The sequence below is a fragment of the Elephantulus edwardii genome, unplaced genomic scaffold, assembly GCF_000299155.1.
Source record: "Elephantulus edwardii isolate Elephantulus edwardi_28Jun2011 unplaced genomic scaffold, EleEdw1.0 scaffold00085, whole genome shotgun sequence".
Lineage (NCBI taxonomy): Eukaryota > Metazoa > Chordata > Mammalia > Macroscelidea > Macroscelididae > Elephantulus > Elephantulus edwardii.
The window spans coordinates 2,586,699-2,600,976 of NW_006399835.1; the positions used below are offsets into that span (position 1 = coordinate 2,586,699).

At 37.5% G+C, this 14,278-nt stretch overlaps 1 protein-coding gene across 1 annotated transcript; it reads right to left on the reverse strand.

Moving 5' to 3' along the window:
- Window positions 1–1,240: 1,240 nt before the first annotated feature.
- On the reverse strand, window positions 1,241–8,722 carry CCDC54 (coiled-coil domain containing 54). Its single transcript, XM_006890031.1, is given in 7 exon segments — window positions 1,241–1,319; window positions 1,321–1,424; window positions 1,426–1,438; window positions 1,440–1,746; window positions 1,749–2,084; window positions 2,087–2,162; window positions 8,684–8,722. Coding segments are annotated over 7 exon segments (954 nt in total).
- Window positions 8,723–14,278: the final 5,556 nt, after the last annotated feature.

Consider the following 14,278-nt stretch of genomic DNA (forward strand, 5'->3'; position numbering starts at 1 on the left):
GCATATTTATGAATAATACTTGCATTTTACCGGCATATGGTCCCAAAGGATTGCTAGAGGATTTTATTTATTGAGTTAAATGGTGAAGTCATGATTAGTAATGCACAATATTTGAAAAAATTGCATTAAGATAGCAGTTACCTTGGATATACTGTGCACGGCTTATATAAAAACAGAAAACAAAGAAGTTGTATAAATCAGTGATACAGTGTTGTAATTTAATTTGGCTCAAAAACTCCTTAGGTTTCCCCACCCCTTTTCTCTAAATCATAGAACATTTGGATTCTAAGTAATCATCTGTCTCATTTAATGAAAATGCAAAAGTTACCCACTAGTGTTTTTTACATTTCCTCTTTAATTGTTTTATACCAATGAAGCTCAAGTTGAAAAACAAGGTCATCTTGAGAATTGGTGTTTTCCTGTCATTACTTTTTTTCAACACCCTTCATTTTACACTGCTGGCTAGCTATATCAGCCTTGACAATGGTTACATTTTTTTAACTTTTTAACATTTAATATTTTTCAGTGTAAAAATGTTGTCTGTGATATCATAAATTTTATCTGCTAAGATCACTAGGGCAGGTTGTTGTTATGTGCCATTAAGCTGCCTGCAACCCATAGCGACCCTATGCACAAAAGCTCAGAGACCTTCCCAGTCCTGAGCCAGGCTCACTGACTCTGACACACTAACCCCCATTGCGCCAGTTACTATATTAATCCATCTCATCCAGGGTCTTCCTGTCCTGTGCTGTTCCTCCATCCTTCCAAGTATGATGTCCTTCTCCAAGGATCGGTTCCTTCTGGCCACATGCCCAAAATATGTGAGGTAGAGCTTCAAAATCCTAGCTTCCAAGTTTCATCCTCTTCAAGACAGATCTATTTGTGACCTATTAGGACAGGAGTATCTAGAAAACTGACTGGAGAGGCGGGCAAGTATTTTAAGCATTTCTCTTGTTCCTCATCTTTTCCTGATTCCAATTATTTATGAAAACAGGCATTGGATGAGTCCTCATAAACTCCCCTTAGGGGAAAAAGACAGGAAGTGGATTATAATAATCCAATGGAATGATATGCTTCAATTTGTCATAAATATCTAGAAACTTCACTAAAATGAACCTAACAATAAAAAACTGACCATGGAGATCACAGGCACCACAAACATGTTTGGAACAACCAAATTGTTTTTAATTCAAGCACGACATGAAATAACTCAAAGTTGAGTTATTCCACTTTTGAGGAACTAAAAAGATAGTAAAGCATAGTTGAAAAAAGAGATGCAGATTATGGTCATGCTCGCAATGGGCCCAGCAAACAAAGTTTCTCTGGGTAACAAGTTTTGGTTCTTTAGGAAGGAGAGTTGGCTGAGACAGAAGCCACTGGATGAACTACTACAATTTGGTAGCACTAAGGAAAATTGTCCATTTTTCCTCCATGGACAAGTTAGCTTGATCCAGGTACTAATGTCTGGGTAAATATAAATATCTAGCTTCACTGTTCTCAAGCTTCTGTATTAATTTGAATTATTATATTTAATCAGAGTTTTAATTTTGGGAGAAATTGTTTTTTCTTTAACATGGCCTGTGGACCCTGTATGAGTGGGCACCAGAGAAGGTGGTGGTAAGGAGATTGTAGGTTCTGAAGAGAGTGATGTCTTCTTCAGAGCTTCTGACTGAGTGAGCTTCTGAAGCCATTCTATGACCTCTTTACCCCTTTCTCCTTTCTTTAGAACATCTAAACAATGTATTTTGAAGAATAATTCTGGTTTTCCAGTTCCATCATCTTCTTCTTCAAGACATCAATGTCTTCTTTAACAGAGATGATATTACTAGTCATTGTACATTGTTTGCTTTTGATGAAATTCACTCTGGTTGACAGTGTCATCATCTGTTTCTGGTGAAGGTCATTTTTTCCTTGAATTTTTGTTACTGATATGACAATGTCACCCATTTGTTTGAGGAGTTCAATCTGGAAATTTTTAATATCTTAGAGCATTACTCTAAGATTCATTTCCTCATCAGTGCTAAGGTCATCTTGAGCAAAATCATAGGAAGCCATACTTGGATATACATAAGCCTTTTTTAGGATTGTCTGATCTTAGAAACATGTGAAGTCCACATCTGGCCAGCAGCACATTTTACTTTCTTGGTCTGAAGTTTGTAAGTCTTTCATAATGAAATAAGAGACAAGGTTGCAAAACCTAATCAGAATCACAATGAAAAGCAATATCAGAATTAAAGGGGTCTTTCTCTTAGGTTTTGCTGGCTTTCTTTGTTGGAAACTAGAATGATGACATGTAGACTTCAATATGGAGAACTTTGAAGGTGACAGTAGACATTCTTTGATGGTTATTTTCTTAGAGGACAGGCTGGTTACAAAATTCTGTGGTCAACTGCTTGGAATTTTCAAGTGATGGCTATTGAAGATGATGTCACAATGACTGTTGGTTCAGAATGAAGCCAATCTGGAGACAGCAATTCTCGAACTTTTTGGTCTTAGGGCTCCTATACATTCTTAAATTATTGAAGAAAATAAATAACTTTCACTTACGTGTTTAATATCTATGTATATTCTTTATTAGAAATTAAAATGGAAAATGTTGAAAATATTTATTTAAATGGAAAAATAAGATCATTACATGCTAATAGGAATGGCATAGTTTATGATAATATTTTAGAAATAGAAAAACTGTATTGTTTCTAATATTTGCAAATACATTAAGTATCTGGACTTAAAAATGGCATCTAGATTTTTTATATCTGATCCTGCATTGTATTTCCTGTTATAGATTCATTGCTTAGGGAACTATAGTGGTCTAGTAGTAAAGAGCTATACTGGCTATCAAAGGTGGGCAGGTTCAAATCCTCCAGCTCCTCATGGAAAAAAGATGAGATTCTCCTCCAGAGTAGTTTATAGCCTCTAAGAACCCACTGAAGGGTCAACTATGAGTCAGTTCCAACTTGATGGCACATAAGAACAACATATTGTTTAGGTTGAAGTATGTTAAGAAAAATGAGCTCTTAGATATCTGTCAATAAAGAGATATAAGAAAAAGGGAGGATGAGTATTTTTAAAAACATTTTCAGGTAATTGAATTTCCTCTTTTGATGAACCAGGGGAGTTTGAGAACTGACATCTTTTTTAAAGTTAGTTACTGTGGTGTTAGCTTAAAAGTTGGCTTTTCTAGCCATAATGTTAGTGCACTCTAGTCAACAGCTACCTTAACATCAGGCACGTGGTCTTGCAAATTAAAAACAGCTGTGGAACTAGGCTAAGAGCAAGAGAATGCTTCCCACACTGAGAAGGGAGATCTGAAGCAAAACCGTGCTGAGAGCAAGACTAGTGGTGAGAACCTGGTGATGGACTGTGACATTTCTATAGAGAAACTGTAGCAAGGTGTGACCAGAGGAGCCTTGAGAAAAAGGCCACACACAGTTAAAGGCTTTGCTGTACTTACATGATAATGGAAGGAAAATCTTACTGTTAAGCTGAAACCAAGACTTTTTTTTTATTAAGAAATTGTTTTCCTGTTATTCTGCCTTGGGACTAATGGACTAAATCTAGACTTTCATTGTGAGATAATCTTTCCTTCTCCCACTTCTTAACCTATTTTCCTAGTAAACTCCACTCTTGGTACCACAATTGTGAGTTAAACAGTGAATATTAAAACCAGTGATTGGTGGAAATAGGTGCAGGGCCAGTGAGGTAGTATGTCTGAACAAGCAGTTCCCCTTTATGATGTCATTAGATGCCAGACCCAGACTTGCATAGACCCCCTTTTATAATTGGTGTCAGAATCCCATTTTCTGCTTGTAAGACAATTTTAGTGTACAATTTTAGGCTGTATCAACATCTGTGAACTCTTATACTTTGTTACATTAAAATCCACTATTCTATCTTCTATTTTTAATAGTTTGTTGTGTTTTTTTTTCACCTAGGCATTGTTGTGTACTACTTTCCTCCTTTGAAAATACTGATTCACTAAAGTGTGAATATCTTCTTAGTTCTGACATTTTATTACATAATACCAAATATAATACTCATTCATAAAAGAATGAATGTTGTCATAAAAAATCTTTGAATACTAAAAAGTTGTCAAATGCTAGGAGGCAAATAGGTATTTTTTCAAAAATTTTATTTTAGCTTGAAAAGCTTGATATTTGCCAAGCTTGTTGTTTTCTGATAATTTACTGGATCCTTACATCGATTTTGCCAAAATGTTTGCCAGATGTCCAAATAGTAATAACATAGATTACTGCCAGAAAATGGTGACAAAGAAAAGCAATTAGTTTATTTTATAACTCAAATATTTTTCCTAGAAACATTAATTCTACTTTAGTCAGAAAGAGAAATCATTAATGTGTGTTGCTGGTATTGTTATGTGCCATTGAGTCGCCTGTGACCCAACATGAGCCTGCGTATGGGCAGCTCTGAACCCTGCCCTGTCCTGGACCAGTCTCACTAATTCTGACACACCCACCCCCATAGCCCCAGTCACTATATCAATCCATCTCATCAGGAGTCTTCCTCTCCTGCTCTGTTCCTCTACCCTTCCAAGCATGATGTCCTTCTTCAAGGACCACTATTTCCTGGCCATGTGCCCAAAGTATGTGAGATGGAGCTTAAAAAACCTTGCCTCCAGAGTTCTTGCCAGCAGAAACCTGGTTTTCCCCCTCTCCAAGACAGACCTATTTGTTTTTTTTTGGCAGTCCATGGTATGTTCAAGATTCTTCTACAATACCACAATTCAAAGGCATTGATTGTTCTTCTGTCATCCTTAGTCATTGTCCAATTCTCTGAAGCATAACAATTGTGAAGGCCATGGACTTGATTAGGTACACCTTAATCTCCATACTGACATCATTGCTTTTCAATATGCTGGAGAGGTCCTTGACAGAAGACTTTCCTAGTGCAGCTCATCTTTTGATTTCCTGACTGCTGGTGTTAAGAGTGTTGATGGTGGAGCTGAGCAAACTGTAATTGCTAACAACCTCAATCTCTTCTCCATCTATCATGGTGCTGCCAATTTGCCCAGTGGTGAGAATCTTTGTCTTCTTGATGTTAAGCTTCAATCCATATTGAAGACTATAGTCCTTGACCTTCTGTAGCAAGTGCTTTCAGACCTTCTTCAGTTTCAGCAAGAAAGGTTGTCATCTGCATAATGTAAGTTGTTGATGAGAGTACCTCCAATCCTGATGCCACATTCCTCCTCATAAAGCCCTGCTTCACAAATGATCTGTTCTTCATATAGGTTAAAAAGATATGGAGACAGGATGCATGCTTGAAACACTCCTTTCCTGATTTTGAACCCATGCAGTGTTTCCCTGCTCTGTTCTGAGGACTACTTCCTCTTCTAAATGTAGGTTTCATCTACGCACAATCAAGTGTTCTGGAATTCCCGTTTTCCTCAAGTTTAAACCACAATTTGTGTGATCCACACAGTCAAATGCTTTCGTACATTCAATGAAACACAGATAAACATTCCTCTGGTACACCTTGCTTTCTGCTAAGATCCATATGACATTGGCAATAATGTCTCTAGTGCCACTACCTCTTCTAAATCTCACTTGTATTTCTGGTCATTCTCTGCTAATGTACTACTCCAGTTATTTCTGGATAATCTTCAGCAGGTTTTGCTAGTGTGTGATATTAATGATATTGTTCTATAATTTCCACACTCTGTCAGGTCACCTTTTTTTGAAAGGGAATAAATATTTTCCAGTTAGTTGACCAAGTAGTTGCCCTCCAGATTTCTTGACACAACTTGGTGAGTACATCCAGGGCAGCACCTGTTTGTTGAAATATGTCAGTTGGTATTCCATCAGTTTCTGAAGCTTTATATTTTTAGATAAGTCCTTAAGAGCAGCCTGAGCTTCTTCCTTCATCACCGTTGCCTCTTGATCATATATGTTGTTTCTTGAAATTCTTCTGTATCAGCCACTTCTTTTTGGTACAATGACTTTTTATATTCCTTCCATCTCGTTTCAATGCTTCCTGAATCATTCAATGTTGTGCCCATAGCATCCTTAAGCATAGCAACTCATGGCTTGAATTTGTTCTTTACTTCCTTCAGCTTAATAAATGCTGTGTGAGTTCGGCCCTTTTGATTGTCTGACTTTTAACTCCTTGCACATTTCATTGTAATACTTTGCCTTATCTTCCCGAGCGTCCCATTTGAAATTTCTATTCAGCACCTTAACTTCCTGATTTCTTCCCTTTACTTTGGCTTCTCAGTGCTCTAGTGCAATATTCAGAGTTTCTTCTGACATCTATTTTGATCTTTACTTCTTTTTTTCTTTGTAATTACTTTTTGAATTCTTCATGAATGATATTCTTGATATCTTCCCACAGCTCATCTGGTCTTCGTTCATCAATGTTCAAGGTCTCAAACCTCTTCCTGAGTTGGTTTTTAAATTCAGCGGAGATAGACTCAAGATCAAATTTTGATTCCTGCAGATATGATTTAACCTTCTTTAGCTTTAATTTGAACTTGCATTTAAGTCGTTAATAGTCTGTTCCACCATCAGCACTTGGCCTAGTTTTCACTGATGATATTGGACTTCTCCAGTGATTTCTTCCACAGATGTAATCAATCTGATTCCTGTGCATCCCATCAGGTGAATTCCTTGTGTATAGCCTACGTTTATGTTTCTTATAAAAGGTATTTGCAATGAATAAATCATTGATTGTACAAAATTCTATCATTCTATCTCCCGCCTCATTTCTGTTACCAAGTTCATATTTTCTGACTACTGATCGTTCTTCCTTGTTCCCAATTTTGACATTTCAGTCATCCAGTAATATTAATGCATCTTGGTTACACGTTAGACAGATTTCTGACCGCAACATTTGGTAGAAATCATCTATTTCCTCCTCTTTGGCTCTGGTTTTTGGCAAATAAATGTTAACAATAATGGTATTAACAGATTTTCCTTGTATGTGTATGAATAGAATCCTGTCACAATATTATATTTCAAGATGGATCTAGAAATGACATTTTTAACTATGAAGGTGACCCGATTTTTTCTCACCTTTTCAAATCCAGCATAGTAAGTAGATCATATGATCATCTATTTCAAAATGTCCCATGCCAATCCATCTCATTCCACTAGTACCTAAAATGTCAATATTTATGTGTTTCAGTTCTGTCTTATGGTGACCATAAACATAACAAAAGAAAGCATTACTCAACCCCGCCACACTTTATACTTACTAGAATATTTGAACTTGTTTTGACAGTAACTATTTCCTTCATTCAGTGTAACATTTCTCTAATTTTTGCTGACTCTATTTTACCAAATATAATGTCCATTTCAAAGAATTAGTCTTTCTTGATGATATTTTCAAAGTAGCTTATTCTAAGACTCACTATCCTTACTCTTAAGCATTCCAGCTGTACTTCCTTCAAGACCAAATTGTTTTTTTCTTGGAGTCCATAGTTAATTCAATATTCTTCAACACTACAATTCAATTCACCACTCTTAATATTCCCACTTTCATTGCCCAACTTTCACATGCATATGTGTTTTTGTTGTTGTGTGCCATCAAGTTGGAACTCATCCTTAGTTAACTCTCCAGTGGGTTGGTTGTTTTTTTTTAAGTTTATTTATTTATTAAATTTGGTGTACAGAGGAATTGGATCTGACTGGTACAGGAAGAGTTTGCCCTTCCTTCTCCAGCCGAGAATCTGGTGGATTTGAACTGTGCACCTTTGGGATTGCAGTGCAGCTTCTTGCCACTAGGCCACCAGAGAGAGCTCTGGGTTGGTTTTTTGTGTTTCTTTTAAGGAAAATTTTTATTTTATACTGGTTTACTTATAAAGTTTGTATTTCAGTGAGTTTTAAGAGGCAATAAGTATTTTTAAAAAATATTGGTTTTCATACAACATTTGTATACAATGTGTTTCACATTTTACTTCATTTACATTGTTTCATATGATAATTCCCATACATTGTGTTTTATAAAATTAATCACCATTAAGTTATGTTCACCATTACCCCATCTTTTCAGGTCCCTGCTGGATCTTTCCCATTTTCTCTACTACTTATCTCCACTCACCAAATTGTACTACCCTGTGATTTGACCCATGCCTACACTCACCCCTCTGCTCTCACCTCTTCCGCCCCTTGAACGCCCATATACATTTTACTTGTTATCTTTCTATTTCTACAATAATGGGCTTATGCAGTATTTGTCTTCTGAGACTGAATTAGTTCACTCAGCATAATGCTTTCCAGTCTCTCCAAAGTTATATAGTAATTTTTTTAAATCATTGCTTCTGACTGTTGCATAGTATTCTATCATGTGAATGTATCACCGCTTCTCAATCCATTTGATTGCAGTTGGACATTTGAGCATCCCATGTTCTTGCAATGGTGAATAGTGCTGCTGTGAACATTGGTGGACAAATATCTGTTTGTATCTCAGTTCTAATTTCCTTGGGGTATAATTCCTAGCAGTGGAATAGCTCGATCATATGGAATTTCCATGTTCAGCTTTTTGAGGAAATGCCAAACTACCTTCCAGAGTGGTTGTACCATTTTAAAATCCCAGCAATAGTGCATGAGCATTCCAATCTCTCCACATTCTCTCCAAAGTTTATTGCTTGTGTCCTATTAAACTTTGCCACTCCTGCTGGGACTAGATGGTATCTTATTGTGGTTTTGATTTGCATTTCTCTTATTACCAGTGCTTTTGACCATTTGTCCACGTATCTATTGGTCATCCGAACGTTTTCCTCTGTGAAAAGTCTTTTCATGGTTTTTCTTGGCATTTTGTAATCTGATAATCTGTCTTTTTCTTCTGGAGACACTACAATATTCTGTGAACTTTTATTATGAGACTCTATCTGAGATTGTTCTGCCAAATACTTTTTCCCAGTCAGTAGGTTTTCTTTTCACCCTATTGGGGAAAGTTTCTGATGCACACAGGCATTTAATTTTTCAAAGATCCTATTTGTCCTCTCTTGTTTGCGTATTTCAGGTTGTATTTGTCAGCTTCTTTGTATCTTAGGCTAGGCCTTCTAAGCTTGGTCCCATTTTGTCTCTGATGATCTTTATGGTCTTGGGCTTTACCCCTAGGTCTCTGGTCCACTTTGGGTTTATTTTTATATATGGTGTGAGTTTTGGATCCTGCTTCAGGTTTCTGTAGGTGGCAGTCCAGTTTTTCCAGCACCATTTTTTTTTTTTACGAGCTTGTCGTTTCCCTATTTGATAGGTTTTATTTCCCTGTCAAATATCAATTGGCCATACCTTTTTAATCTGTATGCAGAACAGGTCATCTGAGACGCTGGGCTGTACGAGGAGGAATGTGGCATCGGGATTGGTGGAAGAATCATCGACAACCTGCATTATGCAGATGACACAACCCTGCTCGCTGAAACTGAGGAAGACCTGAAGCGCTTGCTGCAGAAGGTCAAGGACTGCAGTCTTCGATATGGATTGAAGCTCAATATCAAGAAAACAAAGATTCTCACCACTGGGCCAATTGGTGGCCAGTATGGATGGTGAAGAGATTGAGATAGTTAACAGTTTTAGTTTGCTTGGCTCCACAATCAACACTCTTGGTAACAGCAGCCAGGAAATCAGGAGATGAATTGCATTGGGAAAGTCAGCTGTGAGAGACCTCTCAAGAGTACTGAAGGGCAATGATGTCAGGCTGGAGACTAAGGTGCGCTGAATCCAGGTTATAGTCTTTGCAATTACATGCTATGCATCAGAGAGTTGGACAGTGAATAGGGATGATAGAAAGAGAATTGATGCCTTTGAGTTGTGGTGCTGGAGAAGAGTGTTGAATATACCATGGACTGCTAGGAGAACAAACTGGTTTGTCCTGGAGAGGGTGAAGCCAGAATGTTCCCTGGAGTCAAGGATTCTGAAGCTTCGTCTGACATACTTTGGGCATGTTGCAAGGAGGGACTGGTCCTTGGAGAGGGAGTGGAGGGACGGCGCAGAAGAGGAAGACCCTTGATGAGATAGATGGACCTAATTGTTTCCTTAGCAGTCCATGGTATATCCAAGACTCTTCTCCAGCACCATAATTCAAAGGCATCAGTTCTTCTTCTGTCATTCTTAGTCATTGACCAGGTCTCTGATACATAGCAAGTAATTGCAAAGATCATGGGCCGGCTCAGAAGATGGAAAATCGATGCCTGTGAATTATGGGGCTTGAGGAGAATATTGAATATACCATGGACTGTTGGGAGAACAAACAGGTCTTTCCTGGAGAGGATGAATCCAGGCTGATCTTTGGAGGCAAGAATTCTGAAGCTTCATCTTACATACTGTGGGCATATTTCAAGGAGGGACCAGATTTTGTAGAGGGACATCATGCGGCCTGAATGTACTCTTCTAGCCATTTGAACATGATCTTTTCAAAAATTTTGCTTGCAAAGGAAGATGGAAAATGGCTGACCTGAGCATCGGATGGAGTTTGCTGTCTCACAGCCTGCCTTCAGATAACCTTGGTTTGAGTCCTTGTCCTACTGCTTTTATTATTTTTTCAACCTTGAGTGGGTTTGTTCACCATTCTGGAGGCCCCTTATCCATTTGTGGAATGGTAAAGTAATAATTCTTACTTTGGGTTACAATTAGACCACTTGTTGGAGAGGAAGGGGACAATGATGGAGGTGCTAGAGCCAGAGTTCTGTTCCTGGTGGGCCGGCCACAGTCCCCCATAAGGTGCAAGGTCTAGACTTCAGAAGAGCTTGTGGGGTGGGGCATGGAGTGTCACCCAGATTTTGGGGCGTTCCACCTGGCCCCTGGAGAGTGCTGCCTGATGAGTACGGGGAACTTTATCTAAGCCACTTTTCTCCATCTCCTCCTCCAGTACACCTGTGAATAATACCTCCAAAGCTCTTTTCTTTGTAACTCACAAGTTTGTTCTATCTAGGCTTGATCCCTTTCGTATAGATAACCTGAACACTGAATCTTGTTCCAGAACCTGAACCCTGAGCCTGGTTCCAGAGACAAAAGGGAAATAGAACTGCCAGCAAAGGAAGCAAAGGTGGATGGAGCCTCCAAGTTCAGCCAGCCGCTTCCTCTGGTCTCACCCATACAAATACCTTGCAGCCAGAGGGCGGAAAATGTCCTGAAAATAACTTCTAACTGAACAAGAAGCGTACAGATTCAACTCAAGACCACGCCGTCCCCTTTTCCTTATGACTAAGGGTGAAGTCTCTCTCAGGGAGGAGTGATAGGGAATGGCAAAGGATACACTGACAAAGAAGATTAATCAGAACTGGCTTTGACAAACACTGTGGCATTTGGACAAGAACAAACTGGGAGGAGGGTAGAGAGAATAGTGCAACAATGAATGAGTGGAAGCCCAAAATCTCTGTAAATGTTTATGAAAATTAATAAAATATAATTATAATTTAAAAAAAAAGACCACCAGTAAAGTGTTAAAGTGGGCTCCCCTTCCCCTTAATCTCAACACCCCTGTTCAGCATGAAGCAGCCAGAGTCTATGCTTCTACTCTCAGATGGAAAACCCATAAATAAAAAAAGACAATGTCTTTGTAAAAAAAAAAAGTTAATCATCATTGGATTATGCCCACCATTACTCTATCTTTTCCAGTCCCTGCCAGATCTTTCTTATTTTCTTTGCCCACACTCTCTCCACCTATCAAATTATGTAATCCTGTGATTTCATTCCTACCCATCCTCACCCTTCTGCTCCCAACCTACTTTACCCCCTTGGATCTCCATATATGTATGTATGTATGTATGTATGTATGTATGTATGTATGTGTATATAAATATAACAGTGGTATAGTATTGGAAAATTTATTTTCTTTCTTTTTACTGACAATTTATTTTCTTTTTACTGGCATCTGAAAAGATAAATCCATCTAATAGTTCATAATGTGACCTTATTTATTTACTTAAAATTATTTTTAATTGGCCCTTACTTATACCTATTCAATCTGTATGCTGAGCAAATTATTTGAGAAGTTGGACTTTATGAAGAAGAATGAAGCATCAAGATTGGAGGAAGACTTATCAACAATCTGTGTTAAGTGAATTATACATTACTTGCTTGAAACTAAGAGGACTTGAAACATTTGCTGCAGAAGATCAAAGATATAACCTTCAATATGGATTATATCTCAAGAGACAAATATCCTTACCACTTGATCTGTTGGCAACATTGTGATAGATGGAGAAAAGGTTGAAGTTGTCAATGATCCCATCTTACTTGGATCTACAATCAATACTCCTAATAGCATAAGTCAAGAAATCAAGACATATTGCATTGGGATGCAATATTCTGTCACAAACCTCTCTGAAGTGCTAAAGAGCAGTGACATCAGTTTAAAGAATAAGATGCATGTGATCCAGGCAATGGTCTTTTTAATCACTTCCTATGCATATGAAAGTCGGACAAGGATGACAGAAAAAGAAAGGTGACTTTGAGTCGTGCTGTTGAAGAAGAGTTCTGAATATGCCAGAGACTGACAAAACAACAAATATGTCTTGGAGAAAGTACAACCAGATGCTCTTTGGAAGTAAAGATGGTGAAATTTTATTTCAGATACTTTGTATATATTGTTAGGAGAGGCTAGTCTTTGTCATAGACATCCTTCTAGAATTGATGGAAGGTCAGTTGAGGAGAGGAAGTTTTTTAACAAGTTGGATTCACACTATCAATGGGCTTAAGTATATCAGATCTGTTACTTGTAGAGTTGTATGAGTTGTAACTGGTTCCGTGGCACCTAACAACAACAACAATTTTTATTTGATCTTAACTTTACTGTTTGGAGACATAAATTATAGTTAATAAGCATAAACACTTTGGAATACAAATGACTTTAATTTGACAGTACTAGCTCATCAGTGATATGTGGGATTTTCCTTTATTTCTCTGCCATTGAATTGGTTTTTAGAAACATTTCCAAAATACTTAGTAAACCTCAGTAAGGATTGGTTTACCCACCAGCCTGGTGCCTATGAAATATTCAAGGCCCTATAAAAATAACTGAGACTTGAAAGAAAAAAAGCTCATAATATTAAAAGACTGAAACACTAAATGTTTAATTAAATGTCTTTATTATTATATCATCTTCATAAATGTTAAATTTAACATTATTAAGATTTAATTGCATTTATGGGCAATTTGTAGATTAGATATTCTCGCTTGGCAAGAATTCTCAGTTAAATTAAATACATTGCTAGTAGCTATCATTCCCTGGAGATTGCTTAAGCTTACTGGGTGCACATCAGACTCTCTTCTAAACATTAGCTTATTTAACTCAACTTCCCAGAAGTGAAGAACTTTTTTACAAGGTAGTTCAGTTGAAAATGGGTTAGGTTTGATTTTCTTATTATTGCATTCTGGCTCCAGAGTTCTTGTCCTTAACTTCTACTGCCACATAATCATGATAATACATGTAATAACTATTTATGACAACTTATAAAGAGAACATTTCCCTATTTTGGATAAAAATGATTCTATATACTTATAGAAGATATTTCTTTTTAAATTGTTTGCTAACTTAAAGATACTAAAGATAATGTTGGTTATTTAATTTACCAGAGTTGTATGGGTTATATCTAAACATTAAGAAAACAAAAATCCTTCCTACTGGACCAATGAACATCATCATAATAGAGAAAAGACTGACATTGTCAAGAATTTTGGTTTTTTTTTTTTACTAGGTTCCACAATCAACCCATGAAGACATAATGACAACAGAGGTCATGAAATCAAAAGATAGGTGGCAGGGGGTAAAGCTGCTGTCAAAGACCTCTCCAAAGTGCTAATGAGAAAGATTGACAGCTTAAAGACTGAGATGCGTCTCACCCAAACCATGGTATTTTCAGCGGCTTCATATACATGTGAAAGTTGGACAATGAATAAGGAAGCCTGAAGAACTGATGCCTTTGAATTATAGTGTTTAAGCATATTGAATAGCTTATGAACTGCCAAAAAAAAATAAAACAAATCTGTTTTGAAGGAAGCGCAGGCAGTGTGCTCCTTTGAGGCAGGATGTTGTTGTTATTGTACAGCTCCTCCTCTAGCAGGTTTTCAGAGGCAGTAAATCCCATGGGAGGAAGTTGCCCATCCTTCTTCTGGAGCAGCTAGAGGATTTAAAACATGTGCCTTTGAGATTGCAGAACAGTTTACCATGAGGCCAGCAGAGCTCCCTGAGCCAGAATACTTTGGGCATATTGTCAGAAGGGGACAGTCCTTGGAAAATGACTTTCCATGTCATACTTTGATAAGTAGAGTGCCACCATAACAGAGGAAGACCTTTAATGAGTTATTGTGAGTGACTGCCA